We start from the raw sequence: 26,807 nt of genomic DNA, 5'->3' as shown, positions 1-26,807 counted from the left end.
AGAATAAGGTCAAATGTAACAATTTATTCTCAGTCAGGTAAATACTGTATGTATTATCTCAATTCCACAGCAATTCAAAGAGATCAAATCATATCAATACAAAACATCAAATTCTCAAGATAAATCTATGAGTAAAGAATGCAAACCTGACTTTATAGAAATACATAGTGTGAGTATTCAGACATACCACACTACGGGCTTCTCGCTACAGAAATCGCGCCGATCCTTTTGCCAAATTTCTTTAAGTACTTCAGACCAGAATAAACATCCCCCAAACTCGAGACAGGAACTAACAATTTGGATTTGCTTTGATCAAGCCGAGTTAGCACCTTTTTGGGACAGAAGGTAATTTGCATTAAAACCACTGGGAACTGACCCACCCTCTATAGTATGCAAAATATCTCTGAACTCTCAGGATCTGTATTCCCTTTTAGTTTACTTCTTACAAGAATGAGACCATTGTACCAGTCGCCCTGAGACAATTCAAATGATACCAAACATGACTGTAAATAACACTTGCATTAATGTAGAATATTACATTCTTCTATTGACCATTCTGAGTGAAGGGAAGGATGGGTGATGGGAAGGAAGGGATGAAAAGGAGTTTATGCATATGCGAGGGAGGCATTTTCCCGCATTTTCTCTCAGTGGGATGTGGAGACAGATGTCTGTATGTTAATGCACTGTGTGTGTGTTGTCCATCTCAGAAGTTCAAAGTGTCTGAGATTCTGTAATCCTTACAGTATTGAAGATCTGTTTTAAAAAACGTGATGAAGAATGTCGTGAGGAGAAAAAGTATGTTTCAATTTTAAAACTATATCTATACATGTCTGAAGAGAAACCGGTGCAAATTCACTCCACTGTGAGCAGGAGAAAGAGAGATTGGATACAGGTTGTATCGAGGTAAACACTTGAGCTCGAGTAGTATTAATTTTGTTAGAAAAAAAGTTTTCACACTCGAGAAGAGATAACAGAGGAAGACTTAACTGAGGGATTAAGAACAGAGTCAATGGTTGAGAATAATAATCTACAACAGTGAGAGTCTTTTACAATAATATCAGATAAAAAAAATATGCTTAGAAGTCCTGACAGTCTTTTGGTAATTACGTAAGGAAACATTCAAAATTTCAAATTATATTTGGAGCCTGTCTTTCTTCCATTTACAAGCCATCGACATTGCTGTCATAGTGATCGGATATCGACATTGATCCAGGCCTGAGACTTGTTTCGAGGATGGACGAGCTTTCGAGATGCAATAAAATCCAAGATTTCTGAAGATTTACTATTAAAAGATTGAATCTGCTCGTCAACATCTAGGTATGATGTAACCAAGCCAGAAATAGGCATATCTTCAGCCCCCAAATACAGTTTGGAGACGTGATTGGAGTGCGAAGTCAAGATGCGAGACCAACGTGCTTGACGTGGTAAGGTTTTAGGTGGAGCTGGCAGAAGTGTAGAAAAGAGCACTGGTCTGTGATCAGAGAGTGGAGTGTCACAGATGATGTCAATGTCAGCCACAGACAGCCCATATGTGAGTATTAAATCAAGCGTATGTCCATGACAGTGTGTAGGACCATTTACCCATTGAACAACATTCAAGGAAGACAGTAAATTTAGAAATCTCTCTTGCGTGGAACCCCGAGAGCACGCCAGTGTAGGAAGTCAAAGGAACTGGACTGCGTAGGTGGTGAGTAGAACTCATAGTTTTTTAGATTGGAGTGGAGCCCAAAAGGCTTTGGCATAGCATGATAGATATCAATAAGTTGTTGGCGGTCATAAACAAACAACATGTGACTGGATAAAAACAGTAATGTCAATAAAAAGAAGTGAGTAACAGAGACAGTGGACGGCACGCCATCTTATCAAAACAGTCAATGCTTATGCACTGTCCTAAATGTGCGTCTCAGAACACCAATAAACAATCTGTATGGTCAACATTCTTTAAATCTGTTTGAAAGCTGTCCTGAGTGAGTGTTTGTGACGAACTAGAAGACTGTTAAGCAAGTATCTGTGCAATGGATTAGCATTTTGAAGCTGTCGTGAGCTGAACTAGAAGCGAGTGTCTGTGCGACAGAAGTGAGAACTGACTCAACGATTGTCTGTGTGACAGACTAAAACTGTTTTTGCGTGTATCTGTGTGACTGAACTCAAGGCTGACTAAGCGCATGTCTGTGGCACAGACTATGGCAAGTGTGAGTACAGATGAACTTATATATCTTATTAATTGTAGTGGGAGGAGTTATGATCAGCTGAGCATCAGCTGATGCTGCAGGTACACTGTGGTCTGCCTGAAATACACTTAAGCTACATTCGTCACTCAAACTAGATTTATATTTGTTTTGTCAACAAATGTTGACAAAAGAGATTAATTTTCAGCTGTTGCTTGAAAATTGTCGGGATTTAGCATTGTCTGGGATTTAACATTCCAGATGGTGTGGCTGTTCTATACGAAAGCATCAATGTACTGAACTTGATGCGAGCCACATTGAGCCAAGTTGAGCTGAAAGTTATGTTCTTTTATCCATGCAGAAATATCTGCTAGGCAGCCTGAGATCCATGCAGGTACCATTGGATCACCTGGTTTAAATGAAAGATAGAGCTGTGTGTCATCAGCATAGTATTGGTAAAAGAAACCATGTGCCTGTATGATGGGTCCCAGTGATGAAGTGTATGTGGAGAAGAGGAGGGGTCCAAGAACTGATCCCTGAGGAACCTCAATGACTAGTTGATGTGCTTTGGATACCCCCAAGCTACCCTGAAAGACCTACCTGTGAGATAGGATTCAAACCCACAAAGATGTCCAGTGATTAGAGGGTGGACAAAAGAATCTGATGACTCAGAGTATCAAAGGCAACAGATCCAGCAGAATGAGAACTGATTATTTGGAATCAACTTTCGCAATCCACAAGGCTTCAGTGACTGATAGTAATGCAGTCTCAGTTGAATGGCCACTTCTGAAACCTGACTGGTTAACATCCAGTTGGGTTTTCTGTGAAAGACATAATGATACATAGCTAAAAACAACTTGTTCAAGTGTTTTCGCTATGAATGTAAGGAGAGAGACCGGTCTGTAGCAGTCTACAAGTGAAGTGTTTAATGTAGATTATTGAGCAGTGGGGATAACAGAGCCTGCTTGAATGCGGTGAAGAAAATGCCTGTGAGAAGAGATATGTTGATGATATGTGTGAGTGCTGGTAAGAGTGTAGGAGAGATTGCTTGGAGAAGGTGTGAGGGGATTTGGTCCAGAGGACAGATTATACAGATGTGAGTTCATGTATGTGTGTAGCTGAGAACTAACTGCTGATGGTTTTAGTTTTGTCTGTGAGGAATGTAGTAAAATCATCAGCTATTAAAGAGGTGTAGTGGAGAGCACATTCCAGGGCCCAATTTATATGCAGTTTCTGACCTTCACTCACCTTGAGACGGTTTCCTAAGGTTTGGCCTGTGACTGCCATAAAAACTGTTGGAATTTGCTGGATCAGTGTGTTACCCCTGTTGGCGTTTGTTTTCACCCGACTGAACATGCTTAATTGGCGTTTGTTGGCTCGTGGAATGTCTGAGCAGTGTGAAAGGGTTTTCCAACAAAATACAACAAACTATGACGTGGCCACGAAAAGTTTCCATGATGATGCGCATATTTCACTTAAAGCGTGCTTCACCCACGGCCTCTTTCATTTTATTAGCCCTCTTTTCAGGCGAAGAATGACATTAACCTTCTGGGGTCTGATGGTTGTTTTGGGGGCCTGGAGAAGTTTTGACATGCCCTGACTTTTGTGCTTTTTTCAGTTGCTTATAAACATATAAATGGCTAAAGTCTAATAACACTGTAAGCAGCACAAACTAGGCTATAATAATGTGTTAGCAGCATTTATGTACATGATTTTGTTTTTGAGAAAGCAAAGTTTATGCGCGGTTAGTGAAAAACTAAAATTTTGAAGTCACTGAAATAAGGCCAAAAAACAGATACAGAACATTTGTTCACAAGACTTTTGAGAACTAGATCTTGTAGCCTAGAGTTTTTGCTTCAAAATGATATGAAAATCATGCTCACAGAAAACAATATATTGATTTAAATTTTCTAAGACACTTTTTGAGTAAAAAGGGTCTATGCGAGAGGGCGTGAACTATCATTAATGCTGTGATTAACACCTGAGAAGACAAAGGCCGCATAATGAGCTGCATAATGAGCCATTCAGTCAGGTATGTGACTGAGAGGGAAGAGTTACAAGAAAGAGGGCAAAATGAATGTATATATTTTTTGTTTGTAGTTTATTAAGAATATATTTAGCTATTGTTGACATTTTAGCATAATTACTCCAGGCACATGATCCTTCAGAAATCATTCTAATATTCTGATTTGCTGCTCAAAAAAACACTATTATTATTATTATTATCATTATAATGTTAAAAAGAGCTGAGAAGTTGTTTTTTTCAGGTTTTTTTGATGAATAGAAAGTTCAGAAGAACAGCATCGTTTGTACTGATACTGATCTGAACACTGATAATTAAGCAGTTACACACCTTTGTGCCAAACATTCATTCATAGTGTTAACACTCACGCTAACTTTACTTTTATATCTTCTGGTTTTATGTTATAAACACACCCGGAGCAGTGGGCAGCCATTTATGCTGCTGTACATTCACTCCCCCCACCAACAGTTCCTGCCGGCCTGAGACTCGAACTTGCAACCCATTTGGATTACAAGTCCGACTCTCTAACTATTAGGCCACGACTTCCCACGTTTAGTAGTTTAGATGGAATAGGGTCTAACATACATGTTGCTGGTTTAGATGATTTAACAAGTTTATACAATTCTTCCTCTTCTATAGTAGAGAATGAGTGGAATTGTTCCTCAGGGGATCTATAGTGCACTGATGCGATACTGTATCTGACAGCTGCATGGTTACAATTTTATCTCTAATAGTATCGATTTTGTGTAAAGTCCCCCCCCCCCCCCCCCCCCCGCAATGGAGACAGGGACTAACAATTGTAATTTGCAATTTAATGAAGTCGAGTTAGCACCTTTTGGGACAGAAGGTAATTTGCATGAAAACCACTGGGAACTGACCCACCCTCTACAGTATGCAAAATATCTCTGAACTCTTAGGATCTGTATTACCTTTTAGTTTACTACTTATAAGAATGAGACCATTGTACCAGTCGCCCTGAGACAATTCAAATGATACCAAACATGACTGTAAATATCACTTGCATTAATGCAGAACATTACATTCTACTTATTGACCATTCTGAGTGAGTTGAGTGAAGGGAAGGATGGGTGAGGGGAAGGAAGGGGATGAAAAGGAACTGATGCATATTTCAGAGAGGCGTTTTCCCGCATTTTCTCTCAGTGGGCTGTGGAGACAGATGTCTGTATGTTAATGCACTGTGTGTGTGTTGTCCATATCAGAAGTTCAAAGTGTCTGAGGTTCTGTAATTCTTACACTTGGAAGTAAAATAGTTAATAAAGTTATTACTGCTGTGCTGTTGGGAAATGTCAACACCTGCTGATGCTTTATTTTTTGTTAATTTAGCCACTGTATTGAATAAATACCTGGGGTTTTTGTTTTCTTTGTCTTTGTCTTTTTGTTTGGTTTGTTTTCTTGTAAAAGAGATGAAAAGTCATCCGATCTAGCAGTTTTTAATGCTGTTAATGGACAAATGAATACATCAATCTTTTTCCATCATGTTTGGACTTAATGTGTTCGTAACATTGCCAAAGGTATTCTGGTTGTTGTTTGGTATGTGAATAATGCACTGATAAAACATTAGTGACACTTTTCTAACTTTGTGTTTGGACTATGCAAAAAAGTTCCATAGGAGAAAAGAAGGGTGGGCCACACCATGTCCCCTGCTCTGATGGAAAAGGGCAATCACGGCATGGAAATGGAGAAGCGCCAAATTGCAATCACCTCCTCATCGGAAATGGCTAAAGGTGCCCTTCCAAAAGACAGTCCTTGTTCTGAGTCTCAGCACTGTCAAGGAAGGGACTGTAACAGATACAAGTTCTGAGTCTCCGGCCTGCTACAGGGAAGGCAGCAACAGATAAACCACTGTTCTGAGTCTGAGTCCCATGAGGGAAAAGACATTAACAGATACACCTTTCTGAGTCTCCGGCCTGCAAGGGTGAGACAATATAGCAGAAACAACCAACGATTTGAGTCTCCCATCCAGAGAGACAGAAACAGACATTCCATGCTCCAAGTCTCCAGCTTTTGAGGCAGGTTTCACCTAAAAGTAACTGGTAGAGGGGTTGGTGACACTTAGTAAGATGTAGGTTAAATGTTATGAAGAAGTGATCAGTGATTGAGATGGCTGAAGCCACACTTTACAAACATTAAACATATTGTTTCTTCTTTTGTTATTGTTTGCTTAAAAGGTTGTATTTATTTTGGTTTCTTTAAGGTTATAGGTATACCCTAAATATTTGTTTACAAGGTGTGTCTCTTTTTGCACAATAAAGATGAAGAACGATAGCATCCAAATACCGCTGCCACCTTGCGTGGGAATCCCTCGCTCCCCTCCCGGGCCTGTAGGTACTGGTCGGCCCTGACCGGCAGTGCTTATTCGGCCTGTGGGAAAGCTGGTTCCGCCCTACATGCTATGGCATTGTTGCAGGTTCATCAGGCCAAGGCACTGAAAGACCTGTACAAGAGTGGGCACGACCCAGAAGTTCTCAGAGAGCTTCGTACCGCTACTGACCTCGTGCTACGAGCGACGAAGGTCACTGCGATGTCCACTATGGTAGTCCAGGAACCCCATCTCTGGCTGTATCTGGCCGACATGAGGGAGTCTGACAAGATGCGGTTCTTGAATGCCCCGTGTCCCAGACTGGCCTTTTCAGCGGCACAGTGGAGGACTTCGCCCAGCAGTTCTCTGCTGCACAGAAGCAGACTGAGGCCATCAGGCACATCCTCCGTGCAGCTGCTGCCTCCACCCGGCGGCAGCGCCTCAGTCTACTCACCCCCTGCCGCTGCCCCCGCTCCCGCGCAGCAAACGTAGCAGCGCCATGGAGCCGGTCGCAGGGCAGCCGTCCCGCCCGTCCAGGCCCCTGCCAAACCTGGTGGCAAGCGGAAGAGCAAGAGGCCCTGAGACGGGCGACCCTTCGGGCTGTCCCTGTCGCCCCGTGTCTTCACGAAAGTTGCGGAGGCAGCCCTTGTTCCCCTGAGAGAACAGGACGTTTGCATTCTCAACTACCTCAACGACTGGCTCATACTGGCTCAGTCTCAGGACCAGTTGTGTGAACACAGGGACTTGGTGCTCTCGCACCTCAGCCAGTTGGGCCTTCGGGTCAACTGGGGAAAGAGCAAACTCTCCCGGACGCAGAGGATCTCTTTTCTCGGTATGGAGTTGGATTCGGTCGATCAGACAGCACGCCTCATGCAGGAACATGCTCAGTCGGTGTTGAACTGCTTGAATACATTCAAGAGCAGGACAGCGGTCCCACTGAAACAATTTCAGAGGCTCCTGGGGCATATGGCAGCTGCGGCGGCAGTCACGCCTGCTGGGGCTGCTTCATATGAGACCGCTTCAACACTGGCTCCATGGCTCCCGAGGTGGGCGTGGCAATGCGGCACTTACCGGGTCTGAGTCACACCAGCCTGCTGCCAAATCTTCACCCCGTGGTCAGACCTCTCATTTCTCTGGACAGGAGTGCCTCTGGAACAGGTCTCCAGGCATGCTGTGGTTTACACGGATGCCTCTACCACCGGCTGAGGGGCCACGTTCGACGGGCTTGCAGTGTCGGGGGTTTGGACGGGCCCCGAACTGCACTGGCACATCAATTGCCTAGAGTTGCTGGCAGTACGCACAAGACGCACTTGCGAGGCAAGCACGTACTGGTCTGCACGGACAACACTGCGACCGTTGCGTACATCAACCGACAAGGTGGTCTACGCTCCCGTCGCATGTCGCAACTCGCCCGCCACCTCCTCCTCTGGAGCCAGAAGCATGACATATACGTTAACCAGGTATAAGTTGGATATTCTGATTAATAGCAATTAATCATATAAATCATATAATCATCTTAAGTGATTCCCTAAAAGCTAAAATAAAGATATAGAAACCTACAATATATATATATATATATATATATATATATATATATATATATATATATATATATATACAGTATCTCACAGAAGTGAGTACACCCCTCATTTTATTATATCTTTTCATGTGACAACACTGAAGAAATGACACTTTGCTACAATGTAAAGTAGTGAGTGTACAGCTTGTATAACAGTGCACATTTGCTGTCCCCTCAAAATAATTCAACACACAGCCATTAATGTCTAAACCGCTGGCCACAAAAGTGAGTGCACCCCTTAGTGAAAATGTCCAAATTGGGCCCAAAGTGTCAATATTTTGTGTGGCCACCATTTTCTTTCCAGCACTGCCTAAACCCTCTTGGGCATGGAGTTCACCAGAGCTTCACAGGTTGCCACCGGAGTCCTCTTCCACTCCTCCATGACGACATCACGGAGCTGGTGGATGTTAGAGACCTTGTGCTCCTCCACCTTTGAGGATGCCCCACAGATGTTCAATAGGGTTTAGGTCTGGAGACGTGCTTGGCCAGTCCATCACCTTTACCCTCAGCTTCTTTAGCAAGGCAGTGGTCATTTTAGAGGTGTGTTTGGGGTCGTTATCATGTTGGAATACTGCCCTGTGGCCCAGTCTCTACTTCAGTGTGTCACAGTACATGTTGGCATTCATGGCAGCCCCAGACCAAGACACTCCCACCACCATGCTTGACTGTAGGCAAGACACACTTGTCTTTGTACTCCTCACCTGGTTGCCACCACACATGCTTGACACCATCTGAACCAAATAAGTTTATCTTGGTCTTATCAGACCACAGGACATGTTCCAGTAATCCATGTGCTTAGTCTGCTTGTCTTCAGCAAACTGTTTGTGGGCTTTCTTGGGCATCATCTTTAGAAGAGGCTTCCTTCTGGGACGACAGCCATGCGGACCAATTTGATGCAGTGTGCGGCATATGGTCTGAGCACTGACAGGCTGACCCCCCCACCCCTTCAACCTCTGCAGCAATGCTGGCAGTACTATTTCCCAAACACAACCTCTGGATATGACGCTGAGCACGTGCACTCAACTTCTTTGGTCGACCATGGCGACCTGTTCTGAGTGGAACCTGTCCTGTTAAACCGCTGTATGGTCTTGGCCACCATGCTGCAGCTCAGTTTCAGGGTTTTGGCAATCTTCTTATAGCCTATGCCATCTTTATGTAGGGCAACAATTATTTTTTTCAGATCTTTAGAGAGTTCTTTGCCATGAGGTGCCATGTTGAACTTCCAGTGACCTGTATGAGAGAGTGAGAGCGATAACACCAAATTTAACACACCTACTCCCCATTCACACCTGAGACCTTGTAACACTAATGAGTCACATGACACCGGGGAGAGAAAATGGCTAATTGGGCCCAATTTGGACATTTTCACTTAGGGGTGTACTCACTTTTGTGGCCAGCGGTTTAGACATTAATGGCTGTGTGTTGAGTTATTTTGAGGGGACAGCAAATTTACACTGTTATACAAGCTGTACACTCACTACTTTACATTGTAGGTCACATGAAAAGATATAATAAAATATTTACAAAAATGTGAGGGCTGTACTCACTTCTGTGAGATACTGTATGTGGGTCGCGCCAATTTAAAAAGAAAACAATAGGGTCACTCTGAAAAAAGTTTGAAAACCACTGCACTATTGTATGGTGTCATATTGCAATCATGTTGACAAGTTGCTCACCTATATCATATATTATGGGCTAAATGTAATTTTTTATACCTTTTTATAATTTAAAAGTTTCTCTGAGATACTTTGTCTTTGCTGTTGTGCTCATTTCTTTTTAATGCTGCATGAATCTCTCTCTCATTTAGGCTGCATGAGCCTCATCTGGCATGACATCAATATATTATCAGACACCGTTTACACTAAAATGCAGTAAAATCAGAATCATTCTCATGTGAAAATTTTGGTGGCCAAGTTTTAGTATTTCCCTTTTTAGTTTTGTTATTGGCGTTTTAATCAGGCTTCTTGTCAGGTAAGTAAAATTCTCTCTCACTTGCCCCTTTAAAAAATGTACAAGCGTTAATCGAGCCCTGTGGTTCCCCCACAGTTTACTTTGGCCCTACACGTATTACAAATTGCGAACTTTGTGTCTTCTTCACTCACAATGAAGAACTTCCACACCGACAACATGTTTACATGCAGTTGTGAGCATAGCTGTGATGTCAAAATGGACCAGCTCGGAATCGATAAGACATGAGACTGACTGGCCGGTCACCAGTCTAGGTCAAGCATGTGGAAAATCGTCTGATTCCGGTCCCTGGCTGGTTGATCGTTGCATCTCTAATTTACATTATCATAATTGCATAATAATTTGCCACTGTTGTTTTTCTCTGGATCTTCAGAAAAGTTTTATATATATATATATATATATATATATATATATATATATATATATATATATATATATATATAGACGTGGTCAGAATTGTTGGCACCCTTGGTAAATATGATCAAAGAAGGCTGTGAAAATTAATCTGCATTGTTAATCCTTTTGATCTTTTATTTAAAAAATTCACAAAAATCTAACCTTTCATTGGAGAATAAGAATTTAAAATGGGAGGAAATATCATTATGAAATAAAAAATTTTCTCTAATAAACATTGGCCACAATTACCGGTACCCTTTTATTCAATACTTTTTGAAACCTCCATTTGCCATTTTAACAGCTCAAAATTTTCTCCTATAATGCCTGATGAGGTTAGAGAACACCTGACAAGAGATCAGAGACCATTCCTTCATCCAGAATCACTCCAGATCCTTCAGATTCCCAGCTCCATGACGGTGCTTCTCCTCTTCAGTTCACCCCACTCATTTTCTATAGGGTGCAGGTCAGGGAACTGAAATGGCCATAGCAGAAGCTTGGTTTTGTGCCCACACTGTAAAAAAATTCAGACCTCCCCAACTCAAAGTTTTCTAGTGAATGGTTACATCTAAATATTTCCATTGGCCCAACTGAATTTCTGCTAACGGAATTTTATAAATTGTGGCAAAAGTCTGTTAACATTGGCTCAATGAGAAATAATATGTTGAGCCAATTGACCCATTGACAATTGACCTATACCAATATAACCCCTTCCCTCGAATGCAGATTAGCCAATGGCAGTCGAGTATCAGTTGCACGGGGAGCGGAACTCAGACATCTTTAGGTTTCAGCACCATAGAGAAACATTGGAAAATCCGAAGCTCGCATCGGTTTTATGGGGTTTATGCTTTAAAAATGGAAAAACTATGTGCCTGGGATACTTGTAACACTGATTCCAGATATCCTGAGAGGATGAGCAATATAATTTATTACATTTCCTGAATCCAAACAAAACAGAGTAAAATGTCCCTAAGTATTCAACGCCAATACAAATGAAGACAAAAACGTACATTTTCTGGTTGTCATGCACTCATTAAGCTACAGTTTTGATCTGCTCAAGCAGAACGTTAATGTTATCTTGTGTTTTAGCAAGGTATCTCTGGCTAAAACAATCTAAAGTTAAAGTTATTGAGTCCATGCTAACGTACAAACCTAAATAGCGGACTGTTCTCGTGTCTTGTACAATCTACATTTCAGTGCCTCTCCATATTAAACTGGTTAAATGTACATTAATTTAATTGTACCGTGCGATACATGAACAGTGTTAATCCTGCATGTTGTCATCCGCGATCGTGCTTGCATTGTGATCTCTAAACCCTCTCTTCGAGTTACCCACAGTATTTATTTTTTAAGTATTTCATAAATCCCTCCATGGAATATTGAATTCCCATTTGATGGCCTTCTGTGTCCAAAATTGTGCAAAAACATTGTGAGACAAGGTTTTCACACTGCAGCTGTCATTGTAAGACAGTGAGCAACTCCGTTTGTTTGTCAGAGGGAGCAACAGTAGCTAAGGGGGGCAGGGCTTACCGATAGGACAATTGGGAAAAAAGAAGACTACCAAACCAAGTTATTGGCCCAATTAAATATTTTAAATAGTCGTAGCAAACATTTTTTGTTTCACCTAATTTAAAAATGTATATTGGTAAATGTATAGTGCTAAAGCAACCTTACTGAATTGTTTAGTCCTTGTTGTCCCAAAGAAAAGGAAAAAAGTATTAAATGATTTTACACTAAACACTGCCACATTTTAAAACTTTTAATGAAATATACAACAATATTGTGAAAATACCTTAAAATTATAAATGCATTGACATTTTCTACACAGTACATCTTACAAAATCATGCATTTTAATTCTCATTAGATACACAAAGCTGGTGAATTGCACCTTAATACATTCACAAACGTGCAAAAAAAGTTGAAAACACCATAAAATAATAATTGAATAAATTATAGTAATAATTTATCTGAGGTTACTTCAACCAGTGTTTAGGTTAATGTCACTGAATTATTACCATTCTCACAAAAGGTACTCTGAGCTCATGAAACTGCATCTTAACTATTTAAACATTAAACATCAAATACATTCACATATTAAAAATGTAAAAAATGACCTGCCTAAATTAAAATGGTAACAGTTCCTGACAACAGTGTGCTACACACGCAATTGGAAAAGAAGACACTAGGCTTTGCTATCCATCATCCAGAGTTGCTAATATTCAAAAAGATAAAAAGTTATAGACACTCAAGTGCCTTGAAAAATGTTTTACAACACTGAATGTTTTTTTATTTCATATACAAATACATGAAATCAGTCCTGGAGCAATCCAAAAAAAGTAATGGGTTGAAAGTCACATGTCTCATGAGTTTATATTTCAAATTTGAAGAAGATATCATGAAAAATGAGATTCCTGCAACCATTTTTCTGAGACTGTCTATTCCCCCCTCCCACCCTGTTTGAGGAAAAATAACCACCAAATGTATTGAAGAGTTCCACAAACTAATTTAGTCATTATACTTACCACTGTATAGTTTTTCAATTAATCAGAATCTTAGACATCATATAAGTGATTTACTTGAGTACTAGAAAAATACAATAAGAATAATTTGAGTAATAAAAAGAAGAAAATTTCTTTGTATGTAGTACATACTCAAGTATATACTATGATTGCCAGACATACACTGATATTGCCAGACATGGTCATACAGTCAGTAATCACACGCTGATGTGCGTCCATACAGATGATAATCATACAGATGGGCCATATAGTGAATAATAGCCGTTATTGACAGCATTCGCATTGATAGCTGTCATACAGTTGGTAATCACACGTTGATGTGATGATAGAAAATTAGTCTATAAATGATATTTTGTTGTCCTTCAGCATCGGCTCCGCTCTCTCGCTCTCCTGCGCCCAGGAATTTGAATTCACTACGCTAACGGTTTCTCTCAGACGCATGCGTACACACATTTTTTGCTGCAAAGCTTGTTCAGCTAGCACAGATTTTTCACTTCTGCTTGATAGATTGGCTGAGCACAATGTAATATGTTCGGTGAATGTATATTTTTTATTTTAACTTCAGACCATCAGCTAAAATTACTACAATGCATTTTTTTGTTTGGGGACAATTATTGGGAAGCAATTTGTTGAGCCAATATTTGTCAGTTTCCACAATTTTTTCAAAAATTTTTGTGGTGTTTTTGAGGTTTGTGTTTGGATTATTGTATGGTTGGAAGATCCAAACATGGCCCATTATAAGATTTCTAACAGAGTCAGTCAATTATTGATTTTTTTCATCTGTTGGTATTTGATAGAATCCATGATGTCATGTTTCTAAACAAGATGTCCAGGACCTCCAGCAGAAATATAGGCCCACAACATTAAACATACAGCAGTATATTTCATTGTACACATGGGGTACTTTTTATCCCTGTGTTCACCAAACCCATCTTGAGTGTTTGTTGTTAAAAAGCTCATTTTTTAGCTTCATCTGACCATAGAAGCCAGTGCCATTTGAAGTTCCAGTCGTGTCTGACAACTGAATATGCTGGAGTTTTTTTTTTTTTTTTTGCAATTCTCCAGCTGTGGTCCTTGGAGAGTCTTTAGCCACTCAAAGTCTTCTCCTCATCGTGCATTAGGACGATATAGACACACGTCCTCTTCCAGGCAGTTTCGTAACATTTTATGTTGATTGGAAATTCTTAATTATTTCCCTGATGGTGAAAATGGGCATTTTCACTGCTCTAGCGCTTTTCTTAAAGCCACTACACTAATTTGTGAAGCTCAATTATCTTTTGCTGCACATCAGAAATATATTCTTTGGCATTTCTCATTGTGATGGATGATAAAGGGAATTTGGACTTTGGTTTTCCTCCTATTTCTGTGAAACAGGAAACCATGGCTGGATATTTCATGTTCATAATCGCACTGGTGTGCTCAAAATTGTAAATATGAATGGGAATATACTTCAGAGATATTTTACTCATACGAATTTCTAGGGGTACCAATAATTGTCCAACGTGAATTTGAGAAAAACATTTCATGAGATTTTTCCCCCATTTTCAATTGTTTTAGTTCAATGAAAGGCTAGTTTTTTTGTGAGTTTTTTTTTTTTTTTTTTTTAATAAAAGATCAAAAGGATTAATAATGCAGGTTTATTTTCAGAGCCGCCTTTGATCATATTTGATCAATTCAATGCCAACAATTCTGACCGTGTGTGTGTGTGTGTGTGTGTGTGTGTGTGTGTGTGTATATATATATATATATATATATATATATATGTATATATATATATGTGTGTGTATATATATATGTGTGTGTATATATATATGTATGTGTGTATATATATATATATATATATATATATATATATATATATATATATATATATATATATACTGTATATATGTATATACTGTATATATGTATATATAATAGAACAATTCTTTCTGGTCCTCAAATCTAATTGACTTAGAGGAGTGTGATATTCAAGTGATTGTTCCACAATTAGATGGCAACAAGAGATTGTTTTTATGAGTGAGTTAGCAGTAAATACTGCTTAATATAGAAAAGACTGAAACAGGGTTGTAAACAAGGAAGTTATTTTTACTTTCAATAACACCAATAAGACATAGCCAACAAATTCACTGAGCAGTGCAGTCACCCTTAACAGATGAAAGCGTAGTATGACAAAGATATTGCTTTCCTCAGCAGACATTCAAACTGATGATTTATTATGAATATGAGATTGAGCTGAAGAATGAATGCTGTATTAGATGCAGGTTATCATACTTGATATGTATGAGCAATATCACACAAGTAGCCGTGCGATATGGCTGTATATCGTCATGCTGTGATTGCCACGGCTGAATCACAGTCGTGCCGATATACAGCCATATGGCACGGCTACTCATGTGATATTGCACATTAGGGCTGTGCGATTTGGGGAAAATATCTAATTGCGATTGTTTTTGACAGATATTGCGATTTGATTTTCGATTTTAAATTTGCAAAGTCAAGCTTCAGCTCAATATTGTCAATAATGTGCAGCACAGTATGATATCGTTACCCTGCTGAAAAAACAAAAAAACAATAGAAACCATCACAGAAATTCTTATAATTTCCATAAAAACCATTACAAAATTCATTTTTGTTTTGGGCATTATTCCAATAGGAATTACTGTTGTTCTATTGGTTGGCATCTGCTAGATTACATCAAAGACTATATAAAGAGACTTTGATTACATCCCACCAATAGAATGCATCAAATGCACCATTATAGTTTACATTAAAACAATACAATTCCCATTATAACCATTAAATCCATTACATTTTCTATTGTGTTTTGGGAGGGGTTCTACTGTTTTTTTTTGTTTTTTTCCTGCAGGGAAGATTATAATGGTATTACTACTTTTACAGAATTACTGAATTTCACAGGAAAGATTTGTTTATTTTTTATAAATAAAGAACTGTATGTTCTTTAGTCAATTATTAAAGTATTACATGTTACGTGGGCTGATTCATTAGTTTTTAAGTATTTGGGATTTTAAGAACAAGTGGGAAATGTGCTGAATGTAAAGTGAAATTGGCAAGTAGTTATTTATATTCGTTTTAAACGCGGAGCCAGGCGCGAGTTTACACAGGTTGCGCGCGTGCGTCAGGCCTCGTCCATATTGCCAGATGCGCTCGTGAGAGACTTGCGGAGCAGAACCGGGCGCGAGACCGTGAGTATAAAAGAGCATTACGAGACAGGCTGCGTGTAAACGGCTCGTCTGTGAGACGCGGGATACCGCAGGATGGGGCAGGGCGCAGCGAGTATGAGAAGCATTCAGAGACACGGGCTGTGTGTGCGGTCTTCTGAACTAGCGAACATGCATTATAAACTTATTTCAAATTAATCTGTTGGGGAGATAAAATGTGTAAGATAAGGTTCATGTAGCCTACAAATAAAAACATCTAAAAATGTATCTTTTATTCTCCAGTACTGAAAGCAGAACCTATAAGGGAGCTCTTGATATGCTCTTGCAAATTACCTTTTTTTGTTCGTTGTCTGTCATTTCGAAGCTGAAGTTAAATACGTTTTACATTAGTTTTAATTTGCCTAACTTTCGATCTGACCCTTTTTTAAACAGTGGGTGTTTACGCAGTTAGCTAGAGCAGTGCTGATCGGGGAGAACGGAGGTGCGCTCACTCAATTGGTTAGTAAGACTGTCACTCAAGGCTGGCAGTCATGCATATATGCTCTGGAACGAAGTAATATCGCGTCGACATCGCAGGCTTTGCGATTGGCAAATCGCGATTGCGATTCGATTTCGATTAATCACACAGCCCTATTGATAATTAGGTTAATAGTGAGAATTGTCCCTAAAACTGAAATGTTACCATATAAATATTTTTCTGTTTGACAGTGACTCATGACTTAAGACACTGATTGTGGTGTGTGCATTGATGTGTTCAGGTGTGTCGTACATCAATGCGCTATCTTGCTTTGATGATGTCCAGGCCTGTGCTCAAACTGAAGGAAATCAACCCTCTTCTCTTTAACTTTGTGGAGGAGCTGGTGGAAATCAGAGTAAGTTTTTTAATTGTGACAGCGTAAACCTTTTTTTAATGATTTGTAAAGCGGGTTATTATGAATAATACATTTTTTGAAACAGCATTCAATAGTAAGCGATCTAATTATATCTCTTATCATTCTTGTACTTCAGAAATTACGTCAGGATATATTGTTAATGAAGCCATATTTCATCACCTGTAAGGAAGCCATGGAGGCCCGACTCCTGCTGCATGTAAGTAATTAGGACACAATCTCATTTAGGCCATGTCACAAATGGTGTCCTACACCCTTTCATTTCTCCTTGGAGTTTAGACTTTAGTGGCATAAGATGTATAAATATACATCTGCTCCAGCGGTGAAACAACTGATGACAGCTCACTCAGGGCTCAATCAGCTCAATCAGACTATCGTTGGAGCGGCCTTCGTCACACAGACAGGCAGCTAGATTTGAGAAAGGGGTAAAGATTTTTTGAGATAAAAAAAAAAAAAACACTGGGTGGATTTTTATCATTATAGGGTGGTTGTGTGTACACACTGCCAACACGCATTCAAGATGGTGTAGGCTATAAGAAGATTGCCAAGACCCTGAAATTGAGCTGCAGCACGGTGGCCAAGACCATACAGCGGTTTAACAGGACAGGTTCCACTCAGAACAGGCCTCGCCATGGTCGACCAAAGAAGCTGAGTGCATGTGTTCAGCGTCATATCCAGAGGTTGTGTTTGGGAAATAGACGTATGAGTGCTGCCAGCATTGCTGCAGAGATTGAAGGGGTGGGGGGTCAGCCTGTCAGTGCTCAGACCATACGTCAAATTGGTCTGCATGGCTGTCGTCCCAGAAGGAAGCCTCTTCTAAAGATGATGCACAAGAAAGCCCGCAAACAGTTTGCTGAAGACAAGCAGAATAAGGACTATGGATTACTAGAACCATGTCCTGTGGTCTGATGAGACCAAGATAAACTTATTTGGTTCAGATGGTGTCAAGCGTGTGTGGCGGCAACCAGGTGAGGAGTACAAAGACAAGTGTGTCTTGCCTACACTCAAGCATGGTGGTGGGAGTGTCATGGTCTGGGGCTGCATAAGTGCTGTCGGCACTGGGGAGCTACAGTTAATTGAGGGAACCATGAATGCCAACATGTACTGTGACGTACTGAAGCAGAGACTGGGCCGCAGGGCAGTATTCCAACATGATAATGACCCCAAACACACCTCTAAGCCGACCACTGCCTTGCTAAAGAAGCTGAGGGTAAAGGCGATGGACTGGCCAAGCATGTCTCCAGACCTAAACACTATTGAGCATCTGTGGGGCATCCTCAAACAGAAGGTGGAGAAGTGCAAGGTCTCTAACATCCACCAGCTCTATGATGTCGTCATGGAGGAATGGAAGATTACTCCAGTGGCAACCTGTGAAGCTCTGGTGAACTCCATGACTAAGAGGGTTAAGGCAGTGCTGGAAAATAATGGTGGCCACACAGTTGACAGTTTGGGCCCAATTTGGACATTTTCACTTAGGGGTGTACTCACTTTTGTGGCCAGCGGTTTAGACATTAATGGCTGTGTGTTGAGTTATTTTGAGGGGACAGCAAATTTACACTGTTATACAAGCTGTACACTCACTACTGACACATTGTAGCAAAGTGTAATTTCTTCAGTGTTGTCACATGAAAAGATATAATAAAATATTTACAAAAATGTGAGGGGTGTACTCACTTCTGTGAGATACTGTAGCTATCTGAGGATAGCTATGTGACTGCTCCCCTTCTTGGGATTTTTAAGTAGCGGTCACCCTGAGCCATGGCTAAGACAGTGCTATCTCCCCTGCGGGGTTTTAAGTAGATAGCCATTCCCTTGGTCTGGGCAGCTCTTTAGGAAGGTCCTTTTTCATAAGACTCTTTGGATATAGCTATCTGCGTATAGCTGTGTCCTAGCTGGGATTGTTGGTAGCAAACTTGAGAACTCCTCTAGGCTTCCAGACTCTCAGTGGTCTTATGTATCTGGCTACTATCGCTCACATAGCATAGCTATCTGAGGATGGCTGTGTTCTTAGCTTGGTTAGGGTGTTCAACCTTATCTGGTTTCGGGTTCAGCAGGTGCCCTTTTATACTTTCGGGTACCCACCTATGATGTCACGGGCCACGTGGACCGATAGGATTGGAGTTGTTTTACACATGCTTCAGGTACCGGTCACTCAGACAGCGTTCCCCAAAGTGTCCACCAGGACGCAGCATCTTGTTCCCTCTCAGGGAACCACGGTTACATGAATAACTCGAGACCATTTGTTTCTATAATTTTGTCACAAAATTTACTCCATAACCCTGTCCCAGCTGGTCAGCACAGGTTTTTAAGCAGGCTGGTGACACACCATCTGGGCCTGGTGCTTTCCTTCTTTTGTTCTTTCTGAAGACCTGGCGCATATCATCTTCACTGATCTGAATTGAATGTGTGGGGGAGAGGAGGGTTGCTGGAGGTGTGAATGGTTGTGTGGAGAGGTGTTCAGGGCGGGTGTGGGGTGTTTTTTCAAACCTGCAGTAGAACTCATTCAGATCGTCTGCCAGTTGTTGATTCTGCAAAGTGCTGGGGGGTGGTGTCTTGTAACTGGTGATATCCTTCATACCTTTTCACACTGAAGCAGAATCACTGGAAGAGAATTTGTTCCTTAGCTTGCCAGAATAATTCCTCTTTGCCGCTCTGATCTCCTTTTCCAGTGTGTATTTGGCCTGTTTATACAAGACTTTATCCCCCTTTCTGTAAGCATCGTCTTTGGCCTGACGGAGCTGTCTGAGTTTTGCAGTGAACCATGGTTTGTCATTGTTGTAAGTTAGATGGGTCTTGGTAGGAGTGCACATAACCTCACAGAAACTGATATAAGATGTTACAGTCTCTGTGAGCTCATCCAGATCGGTGGCAGCAGCTTCAAAAACAGTCCAATCAGTGAGAGAGAAACAGGCTTGTAAATCCCGCTCTGTTTCATTAGTCCATCTTTTAACAGTTCTTAGTACAGGTTTTGCAGATTTAAGTTTCTGCCTGTAGGTTGGTATGAGATGAACCAAACAGTGATCAGAGAGTCCTAAAGCTGCTTGTGGGACAGAGTGATATGTGTCCTTTATCGCTTTGTAACAGTGATCCAATATATTACTCTCTCTGGTGGGACATGTGATGTGCTGTCTGTATTTTGACCATTCGCGGAAGAGATTTGCTTTATTAAAGTCCCCGAGAATGATTAAAACAGAGTCCGTGTGTTGTTGTTCTGTGTCTGTGATCAGATCAGCGAGTTTCTGAAAAAATGGTCTCGCGTTCGCTTGCGGTGGAATGTCAACACTCACGAGAATGAACGAACAAATCTTCCGCAGCGAATAGTCAAGTGAATATTATTTGTATAGCACTTTTAACAATGCAAATTGTCAAAGCAGTTTTACATCGGCTTGATATAAAGCTGGGTGGCTTTATATCAGCTTTACAGTATGTAGACGAGGAAATAGTTTAGAATAAAACAGCTTGCAGTTAAAGAAGAGCGTTTCTAGATCAGAACAGCACATTATCTTTAACATATTACATGTTACATCTGTACACCACCTCTCATTGATGTAAAAGCACGTCCCTCCAACACGCGATTTTCCCCGTTGATTCTGCGTCGCGATCTGCTCTGATCAGCTGGAAATTAGCCAGATGTAGCACGCTGTCCCGTATGTCGCTATTCAGCCAGGTTTCCGTGAAACACAGAGCAGCATAGTTTGAAAAATGCTTGTTTGTCAGGGAGAGCAGAAGTAGTTCGTCCGTTTGTTGGGTAGAGTGCGGAGATTCGCTAGATGGATGCTAGGCAACGCCGTTCTAAATCTGCGCTGACGAAGTTTCACAAGCACGCCAGCTCACTTCCACCGTCTGTGTGTCCTGAAGCGTTTGACCACAGCTACGGCTCCGCCAACTACAATGTCCAGAAAAACGTCAGAATAATCAAAATCAGGTAAAAGATTTTGTGGTGTGTTCGGCCGAATGTTCAGCAGGTCATCCTTGGTAAAATTGATCGTGTTTGAGAAACAAAAAACAGGAAAAACACTGAAGAGCAAAGCCCTGTAGCTGCCATCTGCGGCACATCTTAGATCATTAGATCTGGTGTATCCCCCTGGGGAAGGACCTTCTTTCTTAGGGACACACCCTATGGCACCCTCGTCCAGATCTTTGGAACCTCTACGTGTGGCTCCTGGATGGGACGCAGCAGACTTAAGTGATCTGCCACCGGAGGTGGTAGAAACCATCACTCAGGCTAGAGCTCCCTCTACGAGGCAAGCCTACACTCTGAAGTGGAGTCTGTTCGCGATCTGGTGTTCTTCTCGCCGAGAAGATCCCTGAATATGCACAATAAGAGTAGTGCTTTCTTTCCTGCAGGAAAGGTTGGATCGCAGCACATCACGATGCAGTGGATGCAGTTTATGCAGTGGATGCAGTTTAACTGGTCCCTGGGAAAGCACAATCTCATCGTTAGGTCTCTGAGGGGGACACTTAATTTCTAGTGATTATCGCAAATTTGATTTTGCAGATACTATTTAAACTAAACTGATCTGGACAATGACATCTCTGAATTCAATAATGAAATGCCTTAACTGAAAACGGAGTGTTTAATCTTATTTCTATACATTACTGACACTCTATCCTCCAATTTGATACTGTTAAGTGCTTTGACACAATCTGTATTGTTAAAAGCGCTATATAAATAAAGGTGACTTTACTTGACTGAGGGGTGCCAGAAGGTTGAATCCTCCTAGGCCACCCCTGGTGCCCTCCTGGGATCTCTCTACCATCCTGTCTGGCCTTCAGAGAGATCCCTTTGAGCCGCTGGAGTCAGATGAGCTAAAATTCCTGTTTGTTAAGACAGGGCTCCTGACCGTGTTCACTTCCATCAAGAGGGTTGGGGACCTCCAAGCATTTTCGGTAAGCGAAGAGTGCTTTGTGTTCAGGCCGGTGCTGCGCCATTCTCCCTTACACAGGCCTTTCTTTCCCAGTCGAGATTCCTGACGTCGAACCCTGGTCGAGCATCCTCCAGCACCCCGGTAGTCAGATTCAAGGGACAGTCTGATGCCAGGCCCATTATCATGCCCGGGTTAATATTCATGCTCAATGTTAGCATGCCCGGGTCCCCGGTCAGCCCTTGTACTGGGCTAGGTGTCCATATGGCTTGACTCTCTGCAGGCGATCCCATATGTGTATTCTTCCATGGTAAGGTTTCCCTCTCGGCGAACCCATGTCTTCCCTTGACAGACATGTTTGGTCAGTAATTGGTCAGGTCGTATTTGCGCTTGGGGTTACCACCTTCGCGTTGCATTTGTTGGACACGCTGCGGGGTTGCCAACATTTGTAGCACCACAAGGTTGTGACGGTGTTCAGGTTGTGGCGCTTGACATAGACCCCTATGTCGTCACAACATAACTCGTAGTGAACGACAGAAAGGGAACGTCTTGGTTACTTAAGGAACCCTCATTCCCTGTTGGAGGGAACGGAGACGTTATGTCCCTATGCCACAACCTCGAACCATCGCTGGTTGCCAGGGACTCGTTCTCCTCAGCATAAAACCTGATGAGTGAATGCACCTGTCGCCTATTTATACCTGTATGCACAGGGAGTGGCTCAGCATGCAAAATCCACTAGCCAAATTTCATTTTTTGCCGTTTTTCTTAATTAGAGAGGATCCGGACTCCCAAGACCCCTATGTTGTTGCGACATAACGTTCCATAACAGACGTGTTTTTGTCTGTGTTGTATCTGTGATCTTGTGTACTGTATAAACTACTTAAATTTTTCAACTCTGATTAAATAACCATTCAGGTAGGATTAGGGTAAAGATGGTGGATTTTAAAATAACAGATGCTATAATTGTAATATCACAGCTTCAAGATCGCCAGCACTTTGTGGAGAATGACGACATGTACAGCCTACAGGATCTGATTGACACCTCCAGCGGGCATCTCAGCTGTTCCCTTACTGAAATTCACACAACTTTTGCCAAACATATTAAACTGGACTGTGAGGTAGGTTTGTGGGCATAGGACATACGTGTGTGTGTGTGTGTGTGTGTATGTGTGTGAATATCTATATATATTATTCCTAAAATATTTCATGACTAGAAATTTATCATTTTCAGTGGTTGTGTTGTGTAAAATGGTCACGCTTTATTTTAAGGTCCAATTCTCACTATTAACAAACCATTAACTATGACTTTTGCCTCAAACTGCTAATTTGCTGCTTATTAATAGTTAGTAAGGTAGTTGTTAAGTTCAGGTATTGGGTAGGATTAGGGATGTAGAATATGGTCATGCAGAAAATGCGCTTTATAAGTACTAATAAATAGCCAATATATTATTAATAGGCATACTAATAAACACCTAGTTAATAGTGAGAATTGGTCCCTATACTAAAATGTTACCTGTAAAACAAACCACCCTGAAATACTTAGGGTGTTATTTTACAATTTCAGCTCAACTCTGAATCATATGTCTAATGTGATCATGGTATGACCCCTTGAAAATAAGCAGCCTCAAAGGTAAAATTAGTTTAGCTATGTGTGAGTGTGCTACTGTGCCAATGTCTTTTTTTTTTTTTGTCTTAACTCTCTCTGTCTTTGTACCATCAGAAATGCCAGGCCAAAGGCTTCATGTGTGAATTGTGTAAAGAGGGTGACATTCTCTTCCCATTCGACAACCACACCTCTGTCTGTCAGGACTGTTTTGCTGTTTTCCACAGGTTTGTTTTTGAACACATCAGATACATTGCCATTTACCACATGCTATATGCATTGCTATGGGGCCTCGGAAGGAACATGTTTGGTTTACTAAACTTTGTTCTGACCTTATCATATTAACTTATGGGAATGTGATAATATATCTTGACCATAAGATAATTTCATCAAAATAAGCATAATAAATCCTTATCTTGTGGCGATGATTGAAACAGACTTGTATTAATAGAGCAATGTGCAATAAACAGAGTGACATAAAAATATGACAAATGACACAAAAATATGTCATAAATAAAAGGAATCTAAACCACATACTTTAAGGGATTCTTTAAAGGATATTTCACCCAAAAATTTAAATTAAGTCATTTATGCACCCTTGTGTTTTTCTAATGCCATATGCCCTTCTTTCTTTTTCCCAAAAAAAAAAAAGGAAAGTTCTGCTCGTGTTTGTCCATATAATTGGCAGTGAATAGCGATCATTATCAAGCTTTTCAAAAAAGACACAAAAGTATCACAGAATGGTCCCAAGCGACGTGTGCCAAGTGTTCTGGGATATACGATAAGGTTTGGTGAAAAACCATCAGAAATGTAACATTATTTAATGAATATTGTGACCTTGACTGTTGGGCTCTGTGGACACGGGACATTAAAAAAAATCTCCTTTTGAGCATATGATATTAAAACAACACAAGTGTGAGTAAATAACTTAAAGGGTTACTCCATGCCAAAATGAAAATTGTCATGAATCACTTTCCCCCATGTCGTTCCAAACCAGTAAAAGCTTTGTTCGTCTACGGAACACAATTTAAGATATTTTGGATGAAAACCGGGAGGCTTTTGACTGTCCCGTTGACTGCCAGGTAGTCAACACTGTCAAGGCCCAGAAAAGTATGAAAGGCATCGCCAAAATAGTCCATCTGCCATCAGTGGTTCAATCTGAACTTTATGAAGCGACACAAATACTTTTTGTACCCAAAGAAAATAAAAATAACGACTTTGTTCAACAATTTGTCTCATCTGCGTCAACGTAGTGCCATTTTGCAGAATATCTGCTGGATGCAATCTGCATATGCTGTTCTGTGTCAGCCGCACCGCACGGATACGTCTTCTATGTTTATTTATGCTTTGATTTGAATGAAAACAGCGTATCCGTGCGGTGCGGCTGACACAGACTTTACTTGTAGCAGTGCTGAGAATTCAACGTTCTTGTAATGCAAAAAAAAACAGTAATGCAAAATTCAAGCTTGTGTGGCTAGAAGTGCTTGCATTAATGTACCTGTTTAGTCCCTCTAAGTTTAGCTTTTGTTTCTTAATTGTGATATGGCTGTCTATCTTAGGGATTGTTACTATGATAACTCGACCACATGTCCACGCTGTGCAAGAATGCTGGAACGGCAACACGAGGAGTCTCAGAACCCGTAGATGAGCCTGACAGATGGATGCATCAAAAATACTGTGAAAGCTCTTCAGAGTCAGAACTTGTCTTATATTCAGTGTATTTGTTCTTGATGTTTTAACCATGGTTCTTGTCAGCTTCAGAACTGACATTGATTGAAGTGTGATCAGCATAACAGGAAAACATCACATTTTGAAAACTATATTCCCATAAATATAGAACATGTTACTGTTACAGTTCTTTAATCCAAAGAGAAATAATCCGTGTCAAACTTTAACAATGACATGTTCCTCTTAAGAATGTGACTGTGAAATCAATTTGATTTCTTCCTACATGTAATCCTGGGTAGCATGCTTTTTAAGGGACAAGGAAAAAAATACTACAAGGCTACACTGTTCTGCTTTATAGTTAAATCCCCATAATACACTGTGGTTTCATGTAGTAGATAATATGCTGATAATTAATTATATATGATAATTAATGTTCTAGAACAAATGCTGTGTAAATATTTCTGGTTTAAGATTATCTCAGAATGGAGTCTTCTTTAATGCAATTACCCGGTGTAAAATTGTATGCTATTAAATGACAGAATGCTATTTAATTTTTTCTGTAATAACTGTGCAAGATAACATATAAAGTGTTATGAAGTCCAATATCAAGATATCTACACACAAAGCATGAATAAAACAAAAAAAATGGAACATGCTCAGCTGTCTTCCAGCCTTGCTTTTAGCATTACTCAAGCAGAGTAAGATGACAACCACATTTAAATTATTTTTTTCTCTTCAACATAGATGGCACAGATAATGAATGGCTTTGCTTAGTTTTGTCATTTCATCTGAACACACACACATATACAGTCAGGTCCAGAAGATTTCAGACACTGACTTGAGTTTTTGTGCTTTTGCCTTTATACACCACTATCATGGCTTTTGCCTTTATACACCACTACAATGGATTTGAAATAAAATAATTAAGATGTGATTGAAGCAGTGGTGTTCCATCCATATAAGCTGCGAATGCTCCGCATACCTAGGCCGCTGTGAATGAGTTCACTGGCTAATTAATATAAACAATTATAAGTTGATCCCTTGTCATTTGAGATGTAACTTTATGCTTAAGGAAGTGTTGGAATTATTGATTTGAAAAACAACTGTAAATCTGCATTAGTTACGGAAGCAAGCGGATTCACAGCAGCTCAGGGGCGTGCAAGATGGCGAGGGTCTCAACCACCACCAGTGTGCAGGATCCACCTGGATGATGCGATGGCAACCACAGCACAATGGTGCCAGTGCGCTCACCACACACCAGCTACAGGTGGAGAGGAAAGAGAGTCATAGAGCCAATCAAGTGGATGGGGATTATTAGAAGGCCATGGTTGACAAGGGCCAGTGGCGGCAATTTGGCCAGGACACTGGTGTTACATCCCTACTCTTTACGAGAAGTGCCATGGGATTTTTAATGACCACAGAGAGGCAGGACCTCGGTTTAACGTCTCATCTGAAAGACGTATAGTGACTATACTGTTAAAAAGCACCGTCTTTCGGAAGAGACGTTAAACCGAGGTCCTGACTCCCTATGGCCATTAAAAATCCCATGGCACTTCTCGAAGCCACACAGACCATAGGGTGAGCACCCCCTGCTGGCCTCACTAACACCTCTTCAAACAGCAACCTAG

At 40.8% G+C, this 26,807-nt stretch overlaps 1 protein-coding gene across 6 annotated transcripts in view; it reads left to right on the top strand.

Annotated features, from left to right (window-relative positions):
- def8 (differentially expressed in FDCP 8 homolog) overlaps window positions 1–26,116 on the top strand; it is a 95,312-nt gene extending 69,196 nt beyond the window's left edge. For 5 of the 6 annotated variants that reach the window (XM_079446896.1, XM_079446893.1, XM_079446895.1 and 2 more), the window contains 5 exons: window positions 16,912–17,025; window positions 17,162–17,242; window positions 22,886–23,026; window positions 23,629–23,738; window positions 25,071–25,836. In XM_079446896.1, coding sequence (XP_079303022.1) covers window positions 16,912–17,025; window positions 17,162–17,242; window positions 22,886–23,026; window positions 23,629–23,738; window positions 25,071–25,155 — 531 coding nt within the window. In that variant the 3' untranslated portion in view covers window positions 25,156–25,836. Of the gene's footprint in view, window positions 1–16,911; window positions 17,026–17,161; window positions 17,243–22,885; window positions 23,027–23,628; window positions 23,739–25,070 lie in introns of all 6 variants that reach the window. The other variant, XM_079446894.1, reaches the window with a different exon arrangement.
- Window positions 26,117–26,807: the final 691 nt, after the last annotated feature.

The sequence above is a fragment of the Barbus barbus genome (genome assembly GCF_936440315.1).
Source record: "Barbus barbus genome assembly, chromosome: 22".
Classification (NCBI taxonomy): domain Eukaryota; kingdom Metazoa; phylum Chordata; class Actinopteri; order Cypriniformes; family Cyprinidae; genus Barbus; species Barbus barbus.
This window is presented reverse-complemented; position numbering and strand designations above follow the sequence as displayed.